Source organism: Phaenicophaeus curvirostris, chromosome 7 (genome assembly GCF_032191515.1).
Source record: "Phaenicophaeus curvirostris isolate KB17595 chromosome 7, BPBGC_Pcur_1.0, whole genome shotgun sequence".
Classification (NCBI taxonomy): domain Eukaryota; kingdom Metazoa; phylum Chordata; class Aves; order Cuculiformes; family Cuculidae; genus Phaenicophaeus; species Phaenicophaeus curvirostris.
Genome location: NC_091398.1, coordinates 33,528,418 through 33,552,567, shown reverse-complemented (window position 1 = coordinate 33,552,567; position 24,150 = coordinate 33,528,418). Strand labels below are relative to the sequence as shown.

The 24,150-nt window shown below is 36.9% G+C and overlaps 1 protein-coding gene across 4 annotated transcripts in view; it reads left to right on the top strand.

Annotated features, from left to right (window-relative positions):
* The window catches only part of DPP10 (dipeptidyl peptidase like 10), a 486,525-nt gene that overhangs the window by 350,118 nt on the left and 112,257 nt on the right, over positions 1-24,150 (top strand). For all 4 annotated transcript variants that reach the window (XM_069861516.1, XM_069861518.1, XM_069861517.1 and 1 more), the window contains exon 5: positions 6,961-7,035. In XM_069861516.1, coding sequence (XP_069717617.1) covers positions 6,961-7,035 — 75 coding nt within the window. The remainder of the gene's footprint in view (positions 1-6,960; positions 7,036-24,150) is intronic.

Below are 24,150 nucleotides of genomic sequence, written 5' to 3'. Positions count from 1 at the left end.
TTTCTACATAGAAAATACAGGGGACAGTACTCCAACATGTCAGCTTAGGGTAGCTTTATGTGGCATCTCTCTAAATAATAGTCCAGATGAGGTAATTCTTTGACAGAGAAAATAGTTGAGGGTTAACTATATCAAAGATGGGGAATGGGAGGGTGTCATGGTTTAACCTGAGCTGGAAACTAAGCACCACACAGCTGCCTGCTTACTCTCTCCTGGTGGGATAGGTGAAAGAATTGGAGGGGTAAAAGTAAGAACACCTGAGGGCTGAGATAAAGACAGTTTAATAGGAAAAGCAAAAGCTGTACATGCAAGCAAAGCGGAAAAAATAATTAATTCACTATTTTCAATTGGCCATCTCCAGGAAAGCAGGGCTCTATCACATGTAATGGTTACTTAGGAACACCATCACTCCAAACATCCTCCCCTTCCTCCTTCCCCCAGCTCTTATTGCTTAGCTTGATATCATATGGTGTCAAACATGTCTTTGGTAGGTTGGGGCCAGCTGCCCTGGCTGTGTCTCCTCCCAGCTTCTCAAGCATCCCCAGGTTTCTCGCTGTGGGGGAGTGTGAGGAACAGAGAAAGGCTTGTCTCTGTGTAAGCAAAAACTACACCATCTCTGCAGTATCAACATTGTTTCCAGCGCAAATTCAAAATACACTAGCCCTCTACTAGCTGCTATGAAGAAAATTAACTCTATCCCAGCCAAAACCAGCCCATAGGAGGAAAACTCTGTAATTTCCTGGTTAGAAGTTGTTTTCTGTGATGGTGCAAGGCTGCTGTGAGCTGCATAGGGCTGTTCATGTCTTACAATCACCTGCTCACGTAAGTATCTTCAGACTACATAACGATTTTGAGGTGGGACTGGGGAATTTTTTTTATGGTTATGAGAACCACCTGTCTTCCCCACCAGCTTGTTTTTTGGCACATGGGGACAGCCTGCTCTTGTGCCTGTAAGGCTTTCTTCTTTAAGAAATGTCCAGCCTTCCTGGACTCCTTTGCCCTTGTTGGCTGCCCCCCAGCGGATTCTGTCAACCGTGCTCCTAAACAGGCCAAAATCTACCCTTCAGAAGTCTAAGGTGGTGGTTCTTACTGAACCTCCTCCCCACTTCTCCAAGTACCAAAAACTCTATCATTTCATGATCATTGTGCCAAAGGCATCCTCTGACCATCACATCACCCACAAGTCCTTCACTGTTCACAAACAACAGGTCCTGTGAGGCACCTTTGCTAGTTGGCTACCTCAACCAGCTGTGTCAAGAAATTATCCTCCACACACTCCAGAAACCTCCTAGATCGTGTCCTCTCTGTAGTATTTTATTTCCAGCAGACATCTGGTAGATTGAAGTCCTCCATGAAGCCAAGGGCTATCAATGATGAGGTTTCTCCCAGCTGCTTATAGAAAAATTCATCTGTCTTTCCATCCTGGTTAGGTGGTCTGTAACAGACTCCCAGTATGATATCTGTCTTGTTCTTCTTCCCAATTCTTACTCATAAACACTCAACCCTAGTATCACCATCATAAAGCCCATTCAGGTTAGATCATGTTTTAAGGCACGTTCATCTTCTGTCCTGGATAGGAAACCTGAGTGTCAACATTTACAACACATAGGATTGCAAAATTTTTTGATCCAGATGAAATGCTGAGGTAACACAAGAAATAGCGCATTAAGAAATGTAATCTTGGAAACCTAACCTTTCCAGAATTATATTTATTGTGCATTTTCCTACTTACAACCTGACTCTCTTCTCAGAGGTCCAGAGGTCCCCTGTTTTTACTGTTATGAGGCTTGCTTTTCTGCTAGGCTCCACTTGGAGCTGCCCTCTCACCTAAACTGCTCGTGGTCCATCTTCTTTCAGTCACAGCAGCAGTATTGGAAGGAAAACCCCATTGTTCCTTGATGGCTGGTACCACCCAGGGAAACTGCTACATGCCAAATGCCTTCTAATTTCACAGCTAGTGTAATTCAGTCCTATCTGATTCCTCTCATTCCTTGCCATGTGGTCAATGCCTGTCAGATACGTTGAGCTGAGTACCTATGAATGCTAATGAACTCCCATACATCAATTTCAGTTATACCATTACATTAAAATTCTGAACTGGACGTAGGTATGTGATATATAGAGATGAATAATTTCCTAAGCATTGCCACCAGGCTTTAAAGTAACAGTCTTGAAATACTTTTTCCTGGATGAGTTAGAAAAATTTGAAAAGCCTAAATGTGTGTAAATCGAGCATTAAACAACAATTGGAGAAGGATATTAATAGGAGTGTGGAAGATGCAAGTTTCTGGTAAAAGTAGAAGTACAAGGAATTGAAACAGAAGGAGGGGTAGAACTAAAGGAAAAAAACCCACAACAACAAATAATTAAACTCCACAAAAGTAAAATTTCCTCTGATTTGTTCTAATGTGATATATTATTTCATTTTAAACTGTCTAACCGAAACTATGAAAAAAGAGTACTATAAAGCATTTGACAGATGTTTAGGAATACAACTTACGTTATAGCTCTGGGCTAGGCTATATCATAGGTAACTTCCATCTGTCTGCTCTATAGCATATTTTTGAAAGCCTATGATTAAGGCACTGATTTAAATGTTATAGTAGTTAAAATCCACAGAAATAGTAAAATCATAGAATCATAGAATCACCAGGTTGGAAAAGACCCATCAAATCATCGAGTCCAACCATTCCTATCAAATACTAAACCATGTCCCTCAGCACCTCCTCTGTCCTCCCCACAGCAGCACCTTTCAGGGGAGTTACAGACTCTCCCCAGGACAGACATCACCAGGCTAGAGGTTTAACAGCATAGAGAAACAGGAAAAAATTAAAAGCTACGAAAAAAAACCCACTAAGGAAGAATTGGTGAAAAAAGGGGAAACAAGCAAGTCTGGGTGACAGGTGAAGTTTGCGGCTGCAGGCAATGAGGGTTGGGATTAGGGGTGACAAAGCTCCTGGTAGAGGAGGCTACAAAGATGATCCGAGGTCTAGAGCACCTCGCATGCGAGAACAGGCTGAGAGAGTTGGGGTTGTTCAGCCTGGAGAAGAGAAGGCTCCCAGCAGACCTTAGAGCAGCTTCCAGTACCTGAAGGAGCTACAAGAAAGCTGGGGAGGGACTGTTTACAAAGGCTTGTGGTGACAGGATGAGGGGCAATGGGGATAAACTGGAGAGGGGCAGACTTAGACTAGACATAAGGAAGAATTTCTTCACCATGAGACATGTTATGGTAGCTGAAACAATAGAGCAAAGATGAAGGGAGTAGCCAGTACATCAATAACTCAGAACCAGGCTTTAAGAAAACAGTAGAAATAAAAGAAAGCTGATAACTGGGGGTCCCTTGCTGAGGATGCAGAACCTAAAATCAGCCTAAAACTTCTCTTAAACATGATCATAACAGTCATTTATGTTAACAGCAAAACAAACATAATGCAAAATGAGGAAAAAAATCAATGCAAAATATTGACATTGAAAATGAAATTTAAGTATATATTGTTCATTGGAGTTTTGCTTTCCATTTTAATCATCCATGTGGAGAGGTGGATGAGAATCCAGTTATGTGTATGTGGGTGGGTGTCTCTTGTATTTATTTGATGCAGAATCACTTTTGCTTTCACTCTTAATGTCTCAAACTGTTCTCATCTTCTTTTCATTCTATGCAAAACAATGTTTAGCAAGACATATTTGGGATGTAGTTGCGAAAAGGAAGCTGGAAAGCTGAAGGGCAAGACTGTTTAAATGCAGTGTGTTCATTTGGCTTTTACCCTTGTGGTCTATAGAGACGGTGAGACTAGCAGTCATTGCTTGTTCATGGGATCATTGCATCATGAATCACTGTCAAGAAGAGAATTAAAACTCTTATCACATGACTTATTTCAAAGAAACCTAGAAATGCAATGCTTGATACAGTTGGAACTAATTATACAGTCAGTGGGGGTTTCCATTGGGTGAGGAATGCAAAATCAGATATAGCATCATTCCTTCATGTCTGAAAAAGTGAAATGATATCAAATTCAGCAGTATAGGGAAAATGGACAACAGACTTGAGAACTAAGAAGGGAAGACAGTGTACAGGTGTTTAAAAAACATTCTTTTGCCTCAGCATTATGCAACAGTGTGAAATTAATTTAGAGATTCCAGCGATTTGTCTAGTCTGAGTGTTTTCTAGTTGCATACAGCTGATGGTTGTCATAGGGCTTTTAAGTCTTAATTACCTAGATAGAACTGACAAATATAGGGGACATAAGGAAATTATCTTCCCTTTTTCCTTCTCTTCTGCCTTTCCTCTGCTGTATTTTGAAAACGGGATAACAGTGTATATGGAGCACACAGTGTAGTACAGTGTTCAAATACCCCCAGTGTTCTAACTAGCTAATACTGTGCAGTGATGCAGAGGACAACTAGCCCTGCTTCTGAATCCAGGGACCATGCCTAATTAACCAGCTATATTTCTCCCTATTTCAGAGCTTATTTGTCCAGACCTTAATTTCTTAGAGATCAAACACAGCTAAACCATAGAGGCATAGTCATGAGGGGCAGCAATTAGGTCTGTCTTACTGGACGAAGGCTCAACAGCTCCTGGTAGTGCAAGAAGCTTGAAAACATTGGTTTCAAGGAAGACTAGAGAAAATGTAGGCCCTCTCCAGAAGGAAACGAGAGACCTGGTTATGCAGGATATGGAGAATGCTGAGGTAATCAATGACTTTTTTGCCTCAGTCTTCACTAGCAAAGGCACAAGCCAAAATGCCCAAGACGCAAAAGACACAGGGAGGGACTGGGAGAATGAAGAACCACGTACTGTAGAAGGTCAGGTTTGAGACCATCTAAAGAACCTGAAGATATGCGAGTCCATGGAACCTGATGAGATGCATCTGTGGGTCCTGAGGGAACTGGTGGATGAAGTTGCTAAGATGTTATCTATTATACCTGAGAAGTTGTGTCAAGCTGGTGTAATTCCTACTGACTGGAAAAGGGGAAACATAACTCCCATGTTTCAAAAAGGTGAAAAAGGAAGACCGAAGGAGCTACAGAGTGGTCAGTCTTACTTCTGTGCCCAGCAAGATCATGGAGCAGATCCTCCTGGAAAGTCTGCTAAGCCATTATAACAACAAAAAGAAACCTTTTTTGCCAAAACACTTACCAGCAATTAAGAGATTGTAGCTCACTGACGTTGTATGTACACCATGTGTCTGAGGCATTTCTGGAGGCAAACAGAATTTTGCAGATAAGTGCAAGCTGAATGAACAAGGTCATCTTCTGGAGGATTCAAATGATTTTTAATCCCAAATCCACAAAATACTATAGTTGGATATGAAATGTGCGAGTAGCTCTTGCTGATGTTGCCTCAAACTGCCAGTAGTTTGCAGCTGAGCTGCTCAAGTGTTTGCATCAAGTATATAATTACCTTTGTGGTGGCATACTCAGTGACTGAAGATTCTTGCTAAATGCACGAGATGGTAAGCACCACATACTCTGAGAATGAATTTGGAAAGCTGCCTGGGTTATATATTGCTGAAAATGGAGGTAGTGGGTCAATAATAATAAACTGCTAGAAAGCAGAGAAATTTCACATCTAAAAATGTTTTCAGAGATGTGCCGAGAAAAGGAAATGTTATTTATAGATTAACATAGTCTCTGCTTAAAGATGGTTAACTTATAAAAACTAGTTTGAGCACAGTAGAAATCTGTTCTGAACACTGTAGATACAGAAGGATGCTTTTAGGTCTTTTTTTATCTTCTTTTTTTCCACACTGTGGATTTATCTTATTACTTTTGATACCGTCATGCTCTTGCATCAAACTAATACACAGTTTATCTTCAAAGCTATTTTTTTCCCTTTGATTTCTTTGGATAGCTTGATTCTAATTATATTACTGAAGATCTTGACTTTAATCGGTGTATCGAAACGTGGCATCTTCTCAGTATGTGGGAAGGTTAGCTTTTGACTTTTCTTCTTAGGAATAACTCCTTAGCTACTCTGAATGTATTAGCTTCTGACTTCTGGTTTGGGTACCTTAAATCACTGTTGAATTCATTAGTTTAGCAGTTGGATTAAGATAAACAGAACTAGATGCTTAAGAAGTAAAATAAGGGAAAGCCTTCCTTTGACTAGTGGATAAATCTTGTTCTGCATAGGTATTCATTTATTTTCTTTCATCATGTACAATTATGGTTCTGTTATTTTTTAATTCTACTTTTTCTGTTCTTATCTGCATTTTTCACTTCTTCCTCCTTTTCCTTTCATTCTGCAAATAGATGTTTTGAGATTAATTTAAAATTGTTTCCTTCAGTGCCATTTAAAGCACTTTCTTATCTTCCTCGTACATTAGATGCATTAAATTCTTTCCAACCCCTTGATTAAATTACAGCTCTGAATTCAGTTGGATGGTCTTCAATAGATATAAAGCAACATTATTTTTATAATGCTGTCTTATCTTTCACTTTGCTCACCACTAAGCATTTTCTTTCTCACAAGAAAGAGGTTTTATTTAGGGCAAGTGGTCTTGCAAAATGTTTAGGTATGTGCTGTTAAAAGAAAAGCAATAAAGACATAGTGTACACTTATTCTTTTTCTTGTATGTTGTCTTTAACCCTAGCATGGTAGTGAATCTCTTTATGATCCTTAATGAAGTACACACCGAGAAAAGTGTCATCCTTCATCCTCTGTAAATAAACTGGTTGTAGTTGTTAGCCTTAAGCTTAGTGCTTGCAATTGTGATAAAAAAACTCATCTAAAACCTAACTGGTATTTAGTTTTGAAGCCAGGTTTATCTGTTACCATTGTACTGATGCCAGCAAATTGGACTAAGAATTATATGAGTCCTCTGTTTGTGAAAATTGTGTAGATTTTTATAAACCATACCCGTGTTATGAATGCGAGGTTCTGAAATTAATTCTTGAGAAAATCTGGAAAAAAATCCTTCTCATTTCAAACTCACTTTTATTGTTATGTCATTTTAGGTAACATTCAAAGCATCAAGATACTCAGTTTCACCAGACTTAAGATACGTTCTTCTTGCGTATGACGTCAAACAGGTAAGCCAACTACTCACAATCAAAGAATCTCTAACTGAAAACTCTCAAACCCTTGTTCTTCTATATATTTCATCTGCAATTACACATAGTATAATATAATTGATATGCTTAATTTCTCTTCCCGAAACCTTTGGATTAAATGATAGTGAAGTATATATTTAAGGGTATATAGAAATACTGCAATGTTCTCAGCTGAGGCATATAACCATGACTTCTCTGAAATGTCTTGCTGACTTGTGTAGTAGAGGTTTTGTAACCTTTGAACTTTTCTGTTACTAATTGATTATGTGAAAGGCTATCTTTTAATGTTCCTTCATGTTTTAAACAACTGTACATTTCTTTTATGAATGATACTAAAAAAATTCTAGGTTGGTTCATATCATGGAAGTTTTATTCTTGGCCTCAATAGTCTGAAACCTGTAGTCTGAAAGTCTTTTGAGCTATATAGTGGAGTGTTAGTAAGTTAATAAGTCTGACCTTAATACCAGAAGTCAATGTTCAGAAATGAGAAAAGATTACTATCGTTTATCACATTATACTACAGTGCAGCAGTTTATTTCTTGTTTTGTGTTTTTACCTGATAATACAATAACTGTGTGTTCTGGGCTAAATCCCTTAGAACAATGAAATATGCATTTCCAGGTCAATTTACAAACATTTTTGGCCTTCTGGTAACATTGCTGTATTTATCGGTATATCTGCAGCTTTAATAATTATACCTCTAAACTGGAAAATGTACTGAAAACTGATCTGAAGTATTTTAAAGGTGTTGATGCAAAATGATTCATTTACTTGAGACTAGTAAGTTTTCTTCTACCAGTTCTGGCTCAAGCTTTTTTTGTGATGTGTTGAGCAATAACCCAGGAAGGAGCTGCTGCTGTTCAGTGATTTTGTTACAGAGGGTTCCAGTTTTATTCCTGTCTGAATAAATATTTGGTTCTTGCTGTTTCCCTTCTTTATTGCTTCTTTTTGTATGAAAGAGTTTAATAATCCCTTTACTGACTTGATTTCCTCTTTTGATATATTGAAATTTTCATTTTGAATAGGTTGGTTTGTTTGGAAGTTGCGTATGTAGCTGATAGATATATAGAAATATAGGAAAACATGAAAATATCCATCAGACTTTAATACATCTGCATTTAGCAACATCAGGGTGAACCCCTACTCCTCAGTAAAGGTGGTCAGTCTATTGAAATGCAAACTGCATTTTATATATTCAATGCATGCTGAATATATCCCTTTGCAGAAGAACTGTGCTTTTGTATTTCATTCTTGGTTTTGTTATAAAAAATACTTTTCCTTCCTTTCTCAGTCCAGTTGCTGGTAGTTACTTAGAGGTATGAGGTTTGAAGCATTTACATTTTGCATCCAGTTGTTTACTTTACCCAGGTATATTGGCAAGAAGTAATTAAAATGAGAAATTAGCAGGGTCTGGCCAGCAGCTTGTGGTGGTAGTCCTAGATGGCTTTGGATGAGGCTTGTTATACTTACTTTCAAGTGCTCCAGCTGGGCTCATGGCTTTCAAACCAGAAATATCCCGTTGTTGTGTTCTCTAGAAGTGGTGTTGATGGTGCTAAAATTGGCTAACAGCTGGATGGTATCAGCTAGATCCTCAGCTGATGTAAATAATAATAATTTCATTGAAGTCTATTACCTCCTGAAAATAATCAGTTCTATAGGATGGAAGAGGAAATGACCAAAAAGAGTATAAGCCACTTCTTTCAGAAATTCGGGGTGGGAGTGAATTATGTGGTAAAAAGCCCCTTTTCCTCCAAATTTTCTGTTCTTGGATGCTTTATTAGGCTGTTGAGGCACTTCTGGTATTTTAGAATCTGTTGGGGAAAAGGTTTGCAATGCTTTGGAAAGCAGCTTTATTTCTGCATAACTAATGCTCCCTAATAATGTGAAGGGTTAAATTAATGTCCATTTTTCTCATGCCTTCTCTTCTAATTTGTTTGGGTTTTTTTTCCCTCAGTCAGAGCCTGACTTATTGGGGCTTGATGAGAGGAAATCCACTTACCTACCTCACTCCTTCCCTAGCTCTTAATGATGAATTGTAAAATTTATTGCCTATGAAATTAATATTAAACAGCATAAGTGAATTGGAGTTTTTCATATTAGTTTCAGTAGAATCAGGCCAGATTCCTCCTTAATATTTCATTTGAATGTAACTTCTTATGAAACTGAGGATTTGGTTATTGTCATATATTACAACACGCGTAATAATACTCAGTACAGGGAATTGCTAATAACTTGTTGTAAGCATTTAGTTGATCTTGCCATCTGCTGTAAATTGCCACAGATCCCTGGACTTTCCTATCTGTGTTTGCCTTTTAATTTTCTTTTTTTTTTTTTGCTAGAGACTTAGGTGTATAATTGCACTGTAATGTATCTGATGGTTTTGTGGACTGTCAAGGCTTTGGGTTTTTTTAGGTTTCTCTGTGTTCTTTGTAACATACAGTAGTACAAATGTAGCAGATTTATTAATCAACAATTTTATAAATAAGCTACTGTGTTTCAGCTGAACAGACTGGAGAAAAATAGAGACAGTATTTTCTTCAAGACAGTTTGTCATGAAATAGTAATTAGAAACAAGGTTATTTTGATGTTTGGATTAAAAATAAATGTTGAGTTAAATTAAATAGTTGAATATTTATTTTACTGTTGTCAGCATTTTATTTAATCTATTTTATGCTCAGAATGGCAAACTTTAATTAAATTTGCAGATGTTTCAGCACAATTAAGAATGTCCTCTCTGCATAACGGGACATAAATCTGCATGAAAATAATCCATCTTTGAATACAAACGTAATAATTGAATGAATCATTTCAATCACGCTTAATAGAAGGAAGAAAACCATTTCATGTGGCATATTGGCTCTCTAAAATTCATATGGAAGAAAATTCCTTTTCTATGGAATTCCAAGTGATGTAAATTGATTTATGGACATCAAATTTCCTCCATCTGTATCACAGTAGTAATCACTGTAAGTAAGGCGTAATCACTGTTGCTGTCTGGCTTTTTTTTTTTGTTTTGTTTTTTTGAGCATAAGGCTGAGGCAATTGTAGAGGCACTTTCTGTGTGGTTTTTTGCTGCAGTATTCCATAGTCCTCCATGCTTCTGAAATGCTTTTATCAATTCTGCAAGTTTTCACTTTGCCAAAACTATCATGGATCAACGGCATGTAGCTAAGACTTTCTGTCACTCACTGTAACTTGGTCAGCACCACTGAAAAAGCCTCATTTTTGCCAGGCAGCAGTTCGGTAAGTAGGAACTAATTTGAGCAAAGAACACGTACATTCTTTCTGAATGTCCTGCCATCCTGATTCTGCTGGAATAGTGTGAACACAGCAACAGGAAACCATTGTATATACTGTATGCAGAGAGGGGACAGTTTTGCACTGCCATTTCTTTTTTTATTTTGATTATCCTTTGAAGATTGTCAAGATATGAGCAAATAATGTGATGCTCTGAGATGGACGGTGTCTAAGCCAGTTGATATTTCCAGAGAAAAGGTTATTTCACTATTACTTTTAATAAGAATGGTGTTAAAATGGCATTTAACTTTTTTTCTCACTCTGCTGGTGGTGTTACTCGAATCTACCGAAACCTGGTTTACAGTTTTGATTAGAAAATGGAAATCAGACACTTTGTTCTTGCACTAATGGTAAAGAATGGAAGAGTGAATCTGTAGTTTGCAAGGCTGTGAGCAGGGAGGTCCTAAGAAATTCTTTTATCATTGGGAAACTTTGGTGCTCCTCAGCAGAAGGTTATACCTTGCGACTGTACCTGGAGTCTGTGTGAAATGAAAATAAGCTTTACTCTGGATGTTTATGTGGTTTTTGCTTAGATATCATAGGCACGTTCTTGGCGTACTCTCACTAGAATATAATATGCCACAGAAGAGCAAGTAAATGAGATCAGTTCCTCTTTTTCTTTTAAGTCCCATTTATTACTCAATTTAATAATCAATTCCTTGTGATTTTGTGGGTTTGCGTTTTGTTTTGGGTTTTTTTCCCCTACAAACTCTCCTTCTCTCTGCTTTCAAATCCCTTTTGAATACCAACTTTTAGGATTTTTTCCTCCTTCATTCTTTTCACTATTACTAAGGCATTATTTTCTGCTTTCAGTGCAAGATGAATTATGTGCAGGTTTCTCTAGCTCTTGGTACACAAATGTGCTTAAAAAATGGATTAAAGTTAAACTCTAGTTTGGAAGCGTAAGCATTTATGCACTCTCTAAGAAAGCTAATGCCTTCCTGAATTAGGGCTTCAAATTATAATCTTCTTTAGCCTTAGAATTTAAATAAAACAATGCATTTAGCTTAAAGGACCATGAAAATAGCTTTTAATTATTCTTATGGTAAGATCAGGGTGAAGAATAGTCCGATCCTCTTCAGAGAGGTAGGAGAAAAATAGTTTAGATCTAAACATTGCTCATTCAGTAGGAATGAAAAATATATCAAAAGCACTTCTGAATATCTGTAGTTGAAAGTATTGAAGTAAAGACAGGTGTCCAACACAGTGTCTGATGCAAGGAAACTCCAAGAGAAAGGTAGTATTTCTTTTCTGTGTGCTGATGCCTGCCACCCCTTTGCTGGTTTAATATCTGGTTTTAGGGGATAATGATAGGGAGTACTGACCACAGTCTAGAGCGAATGGGGGATGAATGGTAACAAGTGGCATACTCGTCAAGCTTTTAGAGATTGCATCTGAAGCTGGCTTACTTGAGTGCACTGGAAAAGATCTTCAGGAGATTGCAGTGTAGATCAATCCACAGGGGGGAAAAATTCAATGAAGTCTTAAATTATGATCATTTGTCATGCATTAGGAGATCGTCTTTCTGCCAATTAGGTGGAAACTAAATGTTCATTTGTCAGTAATCTTGATCAGTGAAATTAATTATTGAATTTTTTTCCTGCAAAAAATAAAGGACAAGGAAATTACTTTGCCTTGTGTCTTAATCAAGTCACTGGTGTTAACGTGCGCAGGTGTTTGAACAAGATAGTTTATACAGAGCTTATGAAAATCTGACTTTGAAGAGCATTATCTGGAATACCAGCTAATGGTTAGAAACATACACAACAAAGATATCATGAAGTCTGTCTTCTAAAAGATGGGAACAATATTTTCTAAACAATTATACCATACAAAAAAATAAGGAAAGAATCCTTAAACCATCAGTGCTCTGGACAACCGTATTTTATGTAGCACTGCCTATGAAGTAAAGATCTGATGTAAAAGTCATACTATAAGCTTTTTCCTTAAAAAATGCATGGCTCTTCTGATAAACCTGTTTTTCATGTATATTTCCGTAGGTCTTCAGGGTCATCTTTCATTTGCTTATTTTGAGATGAGTCCAGAAGCAAATCATGCATGTGCATACTCCTAAACTTATGAGATCATAAATAAAAGTCTGATCCAGACATGACTTTCTCATTCATCTTTATTTCTTGTGAAGAACACAAAGCAACAATTTCTATCAGCTTTAGGGCAGTGAGAAAAAAAAGAAGGGAATTTTAAACAAGGTCCACTCCCAAAATTTTAAGTTATTTCTTGCAAATACTTTTGGGATCTATGCTTTTCTTTTCTTAGCTATGATGCGAATAGGAGTTTGAAAGGTCAGATATTGAGCAATTCATGGAATTGGGCTGTTCAAATTCTACCCTTTTGAAGGCTGTTGTTAGAGTTAAACTTTAAGTGGACAGATCAGAATTTGTTAACATAATAGCTAGGCTGTATGTGATATTGGCATACTACTCGCCTATTATGTATATTTGATGTTATTTTGTATAGCTCCAAAGATAGGCAAGGCATTTTAAAGATTTAAAAAGACAAGGTCTTTGTCTGAGGAGCTGATGTGCCTCATGTAACAAAACAAATATACTACCTTCCGCTTTTCATAGGAAATCACATGAGACCAAGATGTTGCTGCTTTCTAATCACTTACTAGGTCTCTCTGCTCCATTCATGCTTACTGGATTGCTGTTCAACCCCAAGTTTTATAAGTAAACAAAGCAAATAAATATCTCTGTTTTAGGTAGAGGATGACTCTCTTTTCTTATTCAGACTTCCCTGGGTTGAAGAATCAGAATGAGTTTTAAACTTCTTGTTCAAAGACAGTATGGGGAAAAACCACAAAATATTGTGCTTTGCTATTGTTCAGTAAAAAAAAATGGATTCTAAGGCATTTAGCTTTTTGAACAAAATATTTAATGATAGAAAAACTATTTCTTTTCAATAATATTGTCATTCTCATCGAGTATGAATACTGTTATTTCAACAAGACGTAGTGTCCAGCTGAGTTTCTACAATCCAGCAGTTTAGAAACTCAGTCTTAGCATAACTGTGATTTTTCAAATGGTCGTATTCCTACGTCAGGTAATAAAAATTCATGGGAAATGGAATCCCTGTGTGCTAGTGCTATGTAAATGGGCAATATTACACTGTTTAAGTCAGCAGTTCCCTTAATCTATGAACAATTTATTTTTTACCGCATAACTTCTAACTTATGCTGTGAAACTGCCAACCCTATCACATCCTCCTGTTTCTCTTTTGTGTGTTGCTAATATGCAGAGATGTCCAAGAAATGTCCATTGTAATTGAAAGGTTTGTCTACTGTGGCCCATGGGCAAAAAATCTGTGTTTAAAAGTTGTTGGTTTGGGTTTTTTTAAATTCCACTTTTCTCTTGCTATAATGTTATAGTCCTAATGATGTCAGCAGAAATAGTGATCATATGATGATATACACATTTTATTAGAAGATCAGGTCCTAGTGATATTTTTGTCAAACATCTATGAAAATAAGTCTTCCTCAGCAATGCTGAATGGAAAAAATAAGTTTTTTAAAATAAAAAACCTCCAAGGGTAGCCCGAATATATTACAGGGCAAGGACTGTTAAGAGTTCTAGCTGGAGACTGCATTAGTAGCTGCTAGACGTTTGAAAAGATGAACAAAGCTTTAATTGGGATTAAGATCAGTCAGAGTTCACCACAAGCATCTAGAGCCAAATGACACACTCGTCTGTTTTTAAAAATTCTTTGTTCTGTGATCCCAAGAAATAATAATTACCACCTTTTCTACCAAAATAATGTGGGCTAGAAGAATACTTTATACATCTCTCAGTTTTGTCAGGTTTTACCCTGAGCATGAATCGTTGTTAGTTCAACTGCTGAACTTATTGATTTCTCAAATACAAGAGCTGGCTCACATCTTCACATAAATGACTTCTCAGGAGCAGAATCACTTCATGGATCTGACTGACCTGTTATGTTAAAACACTTTACTCAAAATCGCATATATGGTTTTTTTATGATGTAGATATCAGCATTTCCCGTAATGACTGATTTTGGGGCTAACTTAGACATACTCACTCTAGATGTGCTGAACATAAACCAGATTGAATTACTTAAAGAACAGGCCTCTCAACAAATGCCTACAGTCCAGTTCGTGTGTTCAGTACACTTAGAAAATCCATTTTAAATAACAGGGTTTTTTTGCTTTTATTTCATTTTTCATAATATCCTCTATCTGAAATTCAATAATAATGTATCTTACTGAGAAATGTGATATGCGTTATAGCTTTCTCATTAAACTCTTAAATAAGATACCATTAGTATTGATGAATGTAATCCCAAATGGTCACTTAATCTTAAAATAGTCATTGATAACACATTCAGAATTTTAGTCTTGCAGCCAAACTAGTAGATGTTGCTAGTGGTCATGAATTTTATACTAAAAGGAATTAAGATCTTTCTCTGGATGCAGTGTTATGAATTAGATTTACAAACTAGGAATGACTTAGTGAGTTTCGGTTTTTTTCTAAATGCAACATTTGCCAAAAAACCTCTTTTTAGATATATTTGATATATATGAAATGCTTAAGCAGTCTTAAAAACCCAGTCTTCATCTTTTGAAATATTTTGTTCTTGACCGTAGAAACTATTTTTAAAATAGAAATTGAGGGGAAGAGTTATTCTACAGTATTGATGTTCTAACATGTGTTTGTAGTAGCATTAATAGCAGAGGTACTGGGAGTCCTTAAATATTTTTAAAATAGCTAAACCACATCTTCATGTAGAGGAATTTGTCTGTTTTTCACAATTGAAATGTATGGAAGGATGTGTTTAAAAATACAAATATATATAAAATATGCATGTATGTCAGTAGAGATGGAAATATTTATTTTAATGTAAGCTAGAATTTAAATAACAATATGGACAAAGTAGAAGTATATTCAAAACAAAAAAGTACAAGCCCGTCTAATTTTGTTGGCACTGTTATGCATCTTTTGACTGAAGCCTGTTGGTGACACTATCTGGAAATCAAAAGCCCCAAATATCACATTCATGTCTTATTTGATTTGTTCAATGCTGTCAAGCTTAATTAAACATTGTCCAGAGAGGCCGTGCAGTTTCAGGATCCAGATGGACCAAGCTCTGCGCTACCTGCTCTGGTTTCAGTGTTGATCCTCTTTTGGTGGAGGAGATTGAAAGGATCTTGCGAAGTCATTAGTCCAACCTGAGTGAGTCTGTGCGTCAGTATGATAACATAAGCAGTGTTGTTCCCTGAGATAAAGATTCCCAAGATCTAAAAGAACCCAAAACGCCTTGTTATTTTTTTGAACAGTTCTCGAGAAAGAAAACAGATGTCAAATGTCTTCCCAAATGTCCTGTTTCATAAGGTGCCAAATAATATATAAATATTCCTTAAACCATTCTCAATAATTTATTAATCCTTCTCTTTTATGTTCTCTTAGATTATTAATGTCCAAGTGTTTCTGTAACTTCATGCATATGAGAAGGCTCATCCTCTGCCTCTACAGTTATATGAACAGTTACAGTGCTTAATGCAGCAAGCAGATTTGGTTGGAAATAGTTCTGAAATGTTTATGCTCTGCAAAATGAGGCAAATGAGATGAAGGAAAAAGTTATGTTCTGACTGAAGGCTCGCAATTACTTCTTATTACAATTAAACCGTCAAACAGGCTGGCCAGATCTGGAAACTAATTATTTTTTAAGAGGAGGAATGAATCTGCTTTTCCAGTTACTCTGCATAATTCTTTCTCTATCAGCAGTGCACATTGAATAATAATTAAATTTTACTTAATGTAGAAGTTGGAAAAAAATGGTGACTTAAAAGAATAAAAAGCACTCAAACTGGCTGGTAAGTTTCACAACTATTTAATTCCTGATTGTAAGTTTGTAAGTGGTCAGAAGAACCTAATGCAAAATCTACAAATGTGACTGCAACGGTCCTAATCAATACCAACCTAAATGATTCTGTGATTCTGTGGGAGACTTTATATTGTGCATTCACTGAAATTGCTTGTAGGCTGGGGGTGGTCTGTGCTGGCTTTTTTCACTTGTTTCATAAGGAGAAAAAACCCGAAGTAGGTTGATACCTTAAAATCCAGCATCTTTTTGGAAAAAATGAGTCGATCCAAAGATAAGTTCAGGTGTGAGTCCTGTGGTAAGGACAAACTGTAGCAATGGCAAATGGTCCAAAACATAAGCATACATGTTTAAAAGCTTTCCCCTAGAATGTATTTGCACTTCCCAAATACCTGTACAAAACCAGTCTTGAAATTGGAGAGTGTTCTGTGCCATGGGGGCTCCAAAGCTGCTTGTCACATTTCATAGAACCAGTGCAAACACAGAAGAATTTAATTTTCTTCCACAATCTTTCACTTTCAGTGTACAGACAATATCATTATATTTAAGTAGCAGCTTTTATCTAGCAGACACCTAAAGTGCTTATCTCTTCTGAACTTGATAAAAATGCTGTTAAAGTGAGTGGAACTTTTTCTTTTGTCTTTAAAATGGATTTTTGGACCAGCTTTTGTCTACCTATCACACAAATGTAATGAAGTAATCTCTGGTGTTTGACAGCAGCAGCCAGATGGACAATGAATAAGGCGGTGTGACACTGGGATTTTTGGCAGGATCTTATGAAGGATAGATTTATCAATGTTTTCAGAGGCTCATCAGTGCTGTAAGTGGGCCTTTAGGTTTGTCAGTTGTTTGCAATTTCGTGAAAATTAGTCATCTCCTTTCTCATGATGTTCCCTCTCTTTAGGGACAGCCATGGTAGACACTTCTGACAGCTCACTATCAGTGTTATTTTCTATAGCATTTTGGATGCTATTCACTTTGTCCTGATGCATTGTCAGTTTGTATTGTTTCTAATTGCTGTCTTCAGTGTCATTATCTCAAAGATATTTTAAACTATGTTATCCTCCAGTGGAAAGCTTCCTAAATGCAACTTCCAGCTGCTTCTTGTGGATTCTGAGACCAGAATTGATTCACGTTCTTGCCGCTATCAACTTCATCTGTCCAGGGTCTTAAAAGAAGCCATTCCTTTATTGTTTGTGCTGACATGTGTATGAACATGCTATGTTTAACGTGTTTAAGACTAAGAGGCTGCGTAGGGGCGTGAAAGCAAATTTATTCTTCTGCTTTTCCTTCCCCATGGTGAGTTGGATTGGTACCACTCCTACTCACACCAGCTGTTCTGTATTTGGGATTTATGAACAAGGACCTGAACAGGGTCTTTGCATCCCACCCTAGACTTCACTGGCTGCACAGTGTGTTTTCTCTACTTTATGGTGAAGAGAAAACAAGTAACTGATACTCTGTGCTAAACACATCTGAATCTCAGCATTTCCTCTGATAATTCCTTGTCTCTGTACTGTCTCCTGAGGACGATTGTGTCTGAAACTGTGATCTAACAGATTCTGCTCAACAACTTAAGCTCGCTTTCCAGTTCTGATGGCGAATTCACTAATTCACCTGTTTGTAAACTTAACTTGGAGGAGGGTTAGCAGGAAGAGGCTATACCTATTAGATATACTGATATTTGCATGCAGAAAGACTGTTTTTGTTTTTATGCTGTATCAATTAGTAACATAAACTGTTATGCACCTTGATTTTTTTTGTTTATGCATTTAGATAATTTGCAGCTGCAATGGACCTACTAGTTCTAGTCCTTGCTTATGTCGTGTGATCCTCATGTGCTAAAGATGCAGCTGGCTTTATAAGTTTCCTTTGACCCTTTGATTTTCAGTCCTCAGTAAGATATCAAGATCAAGATGGCAGAAGTAACTCTGTGTGTCTCTGGTGCCAGTGCTACATTACTTTTGTTTCAGATGTCCTCTTGAGTCAACAACTTGAATAGTGATGGAAGTTTAACTACAGCAGTATTATCAAAATCTTAAAGGATATAACGTTATCCATGCTTTTAGCTCATTAAAGTGTCCTTAAGATTAAGGGTAGATCACTGGTACTAACGTTACCTTCTTTTGAGGCTTCTTTCAGATACTGGGTTGCATAAATAGTTATATTTACTGTATAGGACTTTACACTCTGCTGTGAAGTTTATATTTGTCATGTAATCATGTCTGTGACTGTTGGTTAAACTCAGGAGTCTTTTCTTGGAAAATATTGTGCTGTCTTCAACTGCCATTGTTTCAGGAAGGCTCAAGTTATTGTCATGGTTAAAGAAATTACTTGAAATAGTGTTAATATACTCTGCTTAGAATTGAACTAGCAAATTGAAGTGATGCTTATCATCACAGTAGGGAGTGTAGGGCTGTTTCTTTGTTCACTTCTGAGCTTGTATCTTTTAAGTTACATAAGGCTTCTGTATGAATGTTGGTGAACTTGGATCATTCTTGTTTTTGAGGTGATGCTTCTTTTTCTCATGTGCCTCAGTCTCAACCCACGTGTGATCCCATTATGCTGTTCCTGAGGTGCTGGAGTCCCAGTGATGTGAAAAAAAAAAAAGTTATTCTGATCATAGAAATACTCTGTATGGCAGCTTTTGTTCAGAGATCCCCAAGTGAGATTGAAGCGTTCATGAGTCATATCTCTCAGGAGTGCTTGTTTTTAAATTTGAATACATTATATATTTATATACTTTTTTATATTTAAATTATACAGGAAACTTATTCTCTATTAGGAATATTTTTTTTTTAATATTAAACTCAGTTGAATGCTTTAACAAAAAACAACTGGACTATTTCATGATGTATTGTTAGGCCTAATTATTTAGTTTCTTAAAAGATTAGGAGTGTTTGGAATGGATTAGTTGGTGTCATCGCATCCTCAAATTTATCATATAAATTTTTGGAATAAAATGCTTTGCTGAATAGCTTTCTGCATGCTTAAGATCAGCACAGTTGTCTTGAATAACATTTCCCTTGCATTGTTTTTGAGCAGCGTATTAAAGGACAACACTGTATTAGAGGGGGGTTTCTCTAATAACAATTATGGAAAAAGGACTATTCACTTTTTATCCATACTTACTAGAGAATTATGTTCAAGTATCTTAAGGGAGGTGCAAAAAGCTGGATTATCCTAAACCCTTTGTGCGCATCTGCACTAAATCAATATGGCACAGAGATCTTAAATTCAGCTGATATGGCCTTGGACAGCATAGTGCAGAAGTAGTAGTCAAGATCCTGAAATAAAGGGATAGTTGAATTAATGTGGCCTCCTCCTGACAGTCTCCATTGGATATTTTACACTTTTCATGACTTCTTTTAAATTCTTTGAGCAGTTTTTCTCACGTTTGCTCAAGGTGTAAAGGAAGACACTGAAAATATCCAGGGAAAATGATGTATTGTCTCATAAGAAGAGCTAAAAATGCTTGGTTTGTTTTATAGAAGGATAAGGTAAGAATGTGCTTTATATGCTGGAGGTTATTGTTGCCGTGAGAACAAAGGAATGTAAGCTACAAAGTAGAAATACAGAATGGTCTAGGTTGGAGGGGACCTTAAAGTTCATCAAATGGGTTCTCGGGACAGTCTTCCAGTAGTTGAGGGGAGACCATATTCTCTGTTTAAGGGGGAAGCTTGACTAGTTTGTGCATTTAATTGTGGGAGAGTGTTGCATGTGATATCAGTGGGATACATTTGATAGAGGAGAGGTCTTTTTAAATCTTACTACTGAGTAGTTATGGTGCAGTTTACAACCAAGTAGATGCAGTGATAAAAACCCAATAATTTATAGAATTTTAAAAAATAGGAGAAACTGATCACTAAATACTTTCTGAACCAAAATGAACATAATTAAATGAAAAAAAAAATGTGGAACAATTCTATACAATGAAGTAGGTGGACTGGGTGATATACGAGACAATTTCTGTGTCTAATTGCATTTGATCACTTTGATCTTCAGACTCTGATATATTTCTCTCTGATGATTTCCTGCTTTCAACTGACTTGCATTCATTTATTACTAGTCCTACACAAAACATCCTTGCCCACTGCACTGTTCATCTATAATCTATTCACTTTCCTTTTTTTTTCTTTATTCCTTAAAACATTTACTGTAAAATATTTATCACCCAGAACCATTTACCACGAAAGTGAGTTAACAATGAAGTGTTTATGAGCAAACTTTTCTGACAGTAGAATAAATTTTTTGGAGATCTGGCCTAGTGAATTCCTTCCCTATCCCACTGTTATCACTAACATAGAAGAGAATCTCTTGCTTACAGGGAATTTCAGACAGAAGAGTTCCTCCAAATCTTCTCAACTTGACTGTGTTAGTTGAGGGAAAGTATTGAGTATTTTAAATGAGACAAAAGTAACAAATAGCAGTGTGAAGCCTGTACTAAGGATTTCTTTTTTTCCCTCTATCTCAGGTTTTGGCAGTGAATTAAAGAGACTATTTAAGGGTGAATTGAATCCAGTCAATAGATTCAAAATGCACAAAGATAACTAAGCAAATTAAATGAGTTTGAAATCAAAGCTGACTCGGTAACAAACCAGTGTAGACAGTCATATGCCATGTTCATAAGAAGACACTGAAAACTGCCATCTAGATCTTGTCTTGGATAAGAACAGACATTCATCTGTGGATATGAATAGAATTAGGAGCAGTCGCCTTACATTCTAAATATTTAATCACTTATAAAGATTGCATCATGAGTGCAGGATAACACATGACATCATCCTTGTTTTTAGTGTGAATGTGACCAGTGAAAACTTACTTGCCAGGCAGTGAATGTTGTTATAACCCCTTTGCATTGCCGCTAGACTTTTCAAGTTAAAAGTGACTAGCTAAATTTCTGCTTCTCTGGCAGTTACCGTTGCTTTGTTGAGGCATGTGAGGAGGTGCATTTCTGCGATATGGGTCATAACTTGCTGTGCAAAGGTGTGCTGGGCAGAGACACTTGAAAAAGCACCAAAAGCAGTAGGGAGGTTCAATATCATGGCCAAACTATTTCAAGCTAAGAAGAGGCTGGGATTAACTACTTGGGTCAGTGTGCATCTTGCACAGGTGGGCTGTCTCAAAGGCTGTCTCCACAAAAGTCTGCACAGCATTGTGCTCCTGCTGAATACCCCCGCACCTCTATCATATATTCCTAGAATCATAGAATGGTTTGGGTTGGAAGAGACCTTAAAGATCACTCAGTTCCCCCCCCGACTCCACCACCATGGGCAGGGACACCTCCCACTGGATCAGGCTGCTCAAAGTATCATCCAGCCTGGCCTTGAACACCTGAAGGGAGGGGGCATTCATGACTTCTCTGGGCACCCTGTGCCAGTGTTTCAGTAACCTCAAAGTATAAATTTCCTTCCCAATATCTAACTAAATCTCCCCTCTTTCAGCTTAAAATCATTACCACTTATCCAATCACCTCACTCCCTGATAGAAAGCCCCTCCTCAGCTTTCCTGTAGGCACTCTTCAAGTACTGGAAGGCCACTTTAAGCTCTTCCTGGAACCTTCTCTATGCTGAATAAGCCCAACTCTCTCAGCCTGTCTGTGGATGGGAGGTGCTCCAGCTCCCTGATCATAGTCGTGGCCTCGCCTGGACCCGCTCTAACAGGTCCATGTCCTTCCTGTGCTGAGGGCTCCAGAACTGAACGCAGGACTCCAGGTGGGGTCTCATGAGAGCACAGTAGAGGGGCAGAATCACCTCCCTCTCCCTGCTGGTCACGCTTCTTTTGATGTACGCTTCTTTTGATGATACCTTATTAGGTATTACTGCAGGCTTCATTAAGCATTATTGCAAAATGCTTTAGGATTGATCAGGGTATTTTTTTTTTAACTCTTTTCATTTCCTGCTTATTGCTTGAATGTGGTATCTCTAGTTCCATATATAGCAAGTAAAACTTTTAGTGGCACAGTAATTTTAACAATATTGGAGCTTTTTAATGCACTAATGCACAGTATTGGTTTTGCCTTTTGTTCACTTGCTTTGGAGTAGCAAATATAATATTCTAGAGAACAATGTTTTGAATTGATTCTACTTAAAAATCAATAAATAAAAATAACTTGGTACATGAGGGAATTCTTTTACAATCTTCGTGGAGACTATTGGAAGATATAATAAAACCTTAAAATGAAGTAATATGTAGAAGTAATCTAACAGTGTTGACTACATCATTATGAATGACAAAATTATGATATAAAGTACTTTCTTAGTACTGAATGTCTATTTATACTTGTGACTCTCTTCCAGTTCTCGTGGGTGTAGTACATAAAAATGATCTATATTGTTTAGAGAAGTGTCAGAAGGCAGAATCTTTCAGTGAAGTCCTAAAATATGCTCTTCATTTCTCTTCTGCTTGTCTTCAGCTTAGCCATCCACTCGTTACACTTTCCAGCTCTTACTGCTTCAATAGATGCAATAAAAACGTTTGTACTGAACTAATTGGTAGTGATTTTTTGTAAAGCTGCTCTATTGTATTTAGTTTGAGTAAGCTACTACTAAATGAGTTAAAATAGCTACTATGCATAATACTCTGGCAAAAATTAAGGTAACCATGATCTAGACTAGCATAAGTGAAGGCAGTATTCAATAAAGACAGCTACAGCTGGAACAATTCACTCTAAAGCCATTCTGAGGCTCTTTTGGCCAATTTGGTAGACTAGAAATCAACAAGTCATCTGCAGAATTTTTTCCATTTTTGCATCTTTTCTTTTTTTTCCACTTCACAACCAAATTATTACTATTTGCACGTTTATTGTAACTGCTTGCATGAAAAAATTCTTCAGTTCCATACGACTGATGAAGCAAAAAGATCTTGTTATTCTGAATGTTCTCTGGCTTCTGAAAATGTGGAGCATTGATAAATGTATGTAAAAGCTGGAAAGATTTAAGGAGAATAGAATATAAAGAGTTAGGATCTCCTTTGCATATCTTTGGAACATGCTCCATAAATTGTTTCTGTAAGATTAACATTACATGTCTTGTTTATCATTCTTTTAAAAAGTTAAGTCAGTTAATACATCACATAAATTAGAAATTTTCATTTGATACAAGATTATATGGTACACTGAAGTTGGCAGCTTAAAATCTTTGACTTTGTAATCAGACTTCCCGAAAACTACTTTATACAAAAAATCAAGCATTAATATGTAAGTAGCAGTAGTTTATCATTGACCTGATTTCCCTGAAGCTCGACATCATCCATGGTGCACAGAGCTAAATGGAAACCCTTTCAGTACTCAAAACTAAGTTTTAAATGAGATTTGGAGTTGGAAGGCTTTACTTGCTTTTGAACAGCTCTCCCTGCTGCTCCAAAGGATCACTACAGAATGACTCATGGAGTGAATAAATGAGAAACATATAAGCACATCTCTTCGGCTTATTGCCATTGTTTTACAACAATGCTGGAAAAATCTACCAAGTCAAAATTTGGTGACTTTCATGTTTCCTTTAACTTCTAAACTGAAACTGGTTGGTTAGGGAGGGCCCCACTCCACTACGTGCGTGGACCATGTAAGGATGCTGTTGGTTCATATGAATGCAAGAAGCAGTTGTCTCAAGTCTTTTGCTTCTCTTCTTCATCTCCAGCTCCAGAGAAACGCATGCTGTAGAGGAAGGAGGTAGTAGTAAACAAGTAGTGCTAAAAAGTGTTTGATAAGTACTAACATTAGAAGAAAAAGAGTATGCAATGAAATGTATTGATGTGTTCTTAAAGCAATGTAAACTATCATAGGCTAATTACACCCTTATGTCTGTGGTACTTACTCAGATATTTGTCCAACAGAATACATGTGTTGCTATGGCAATCATTTTGTTTATCAAATGTTAAGTAAATATCAAAAAAAAAAGCCTTGAATATTTGAGGTTGGTTTTTTTCTGTTGTGACTGGTGT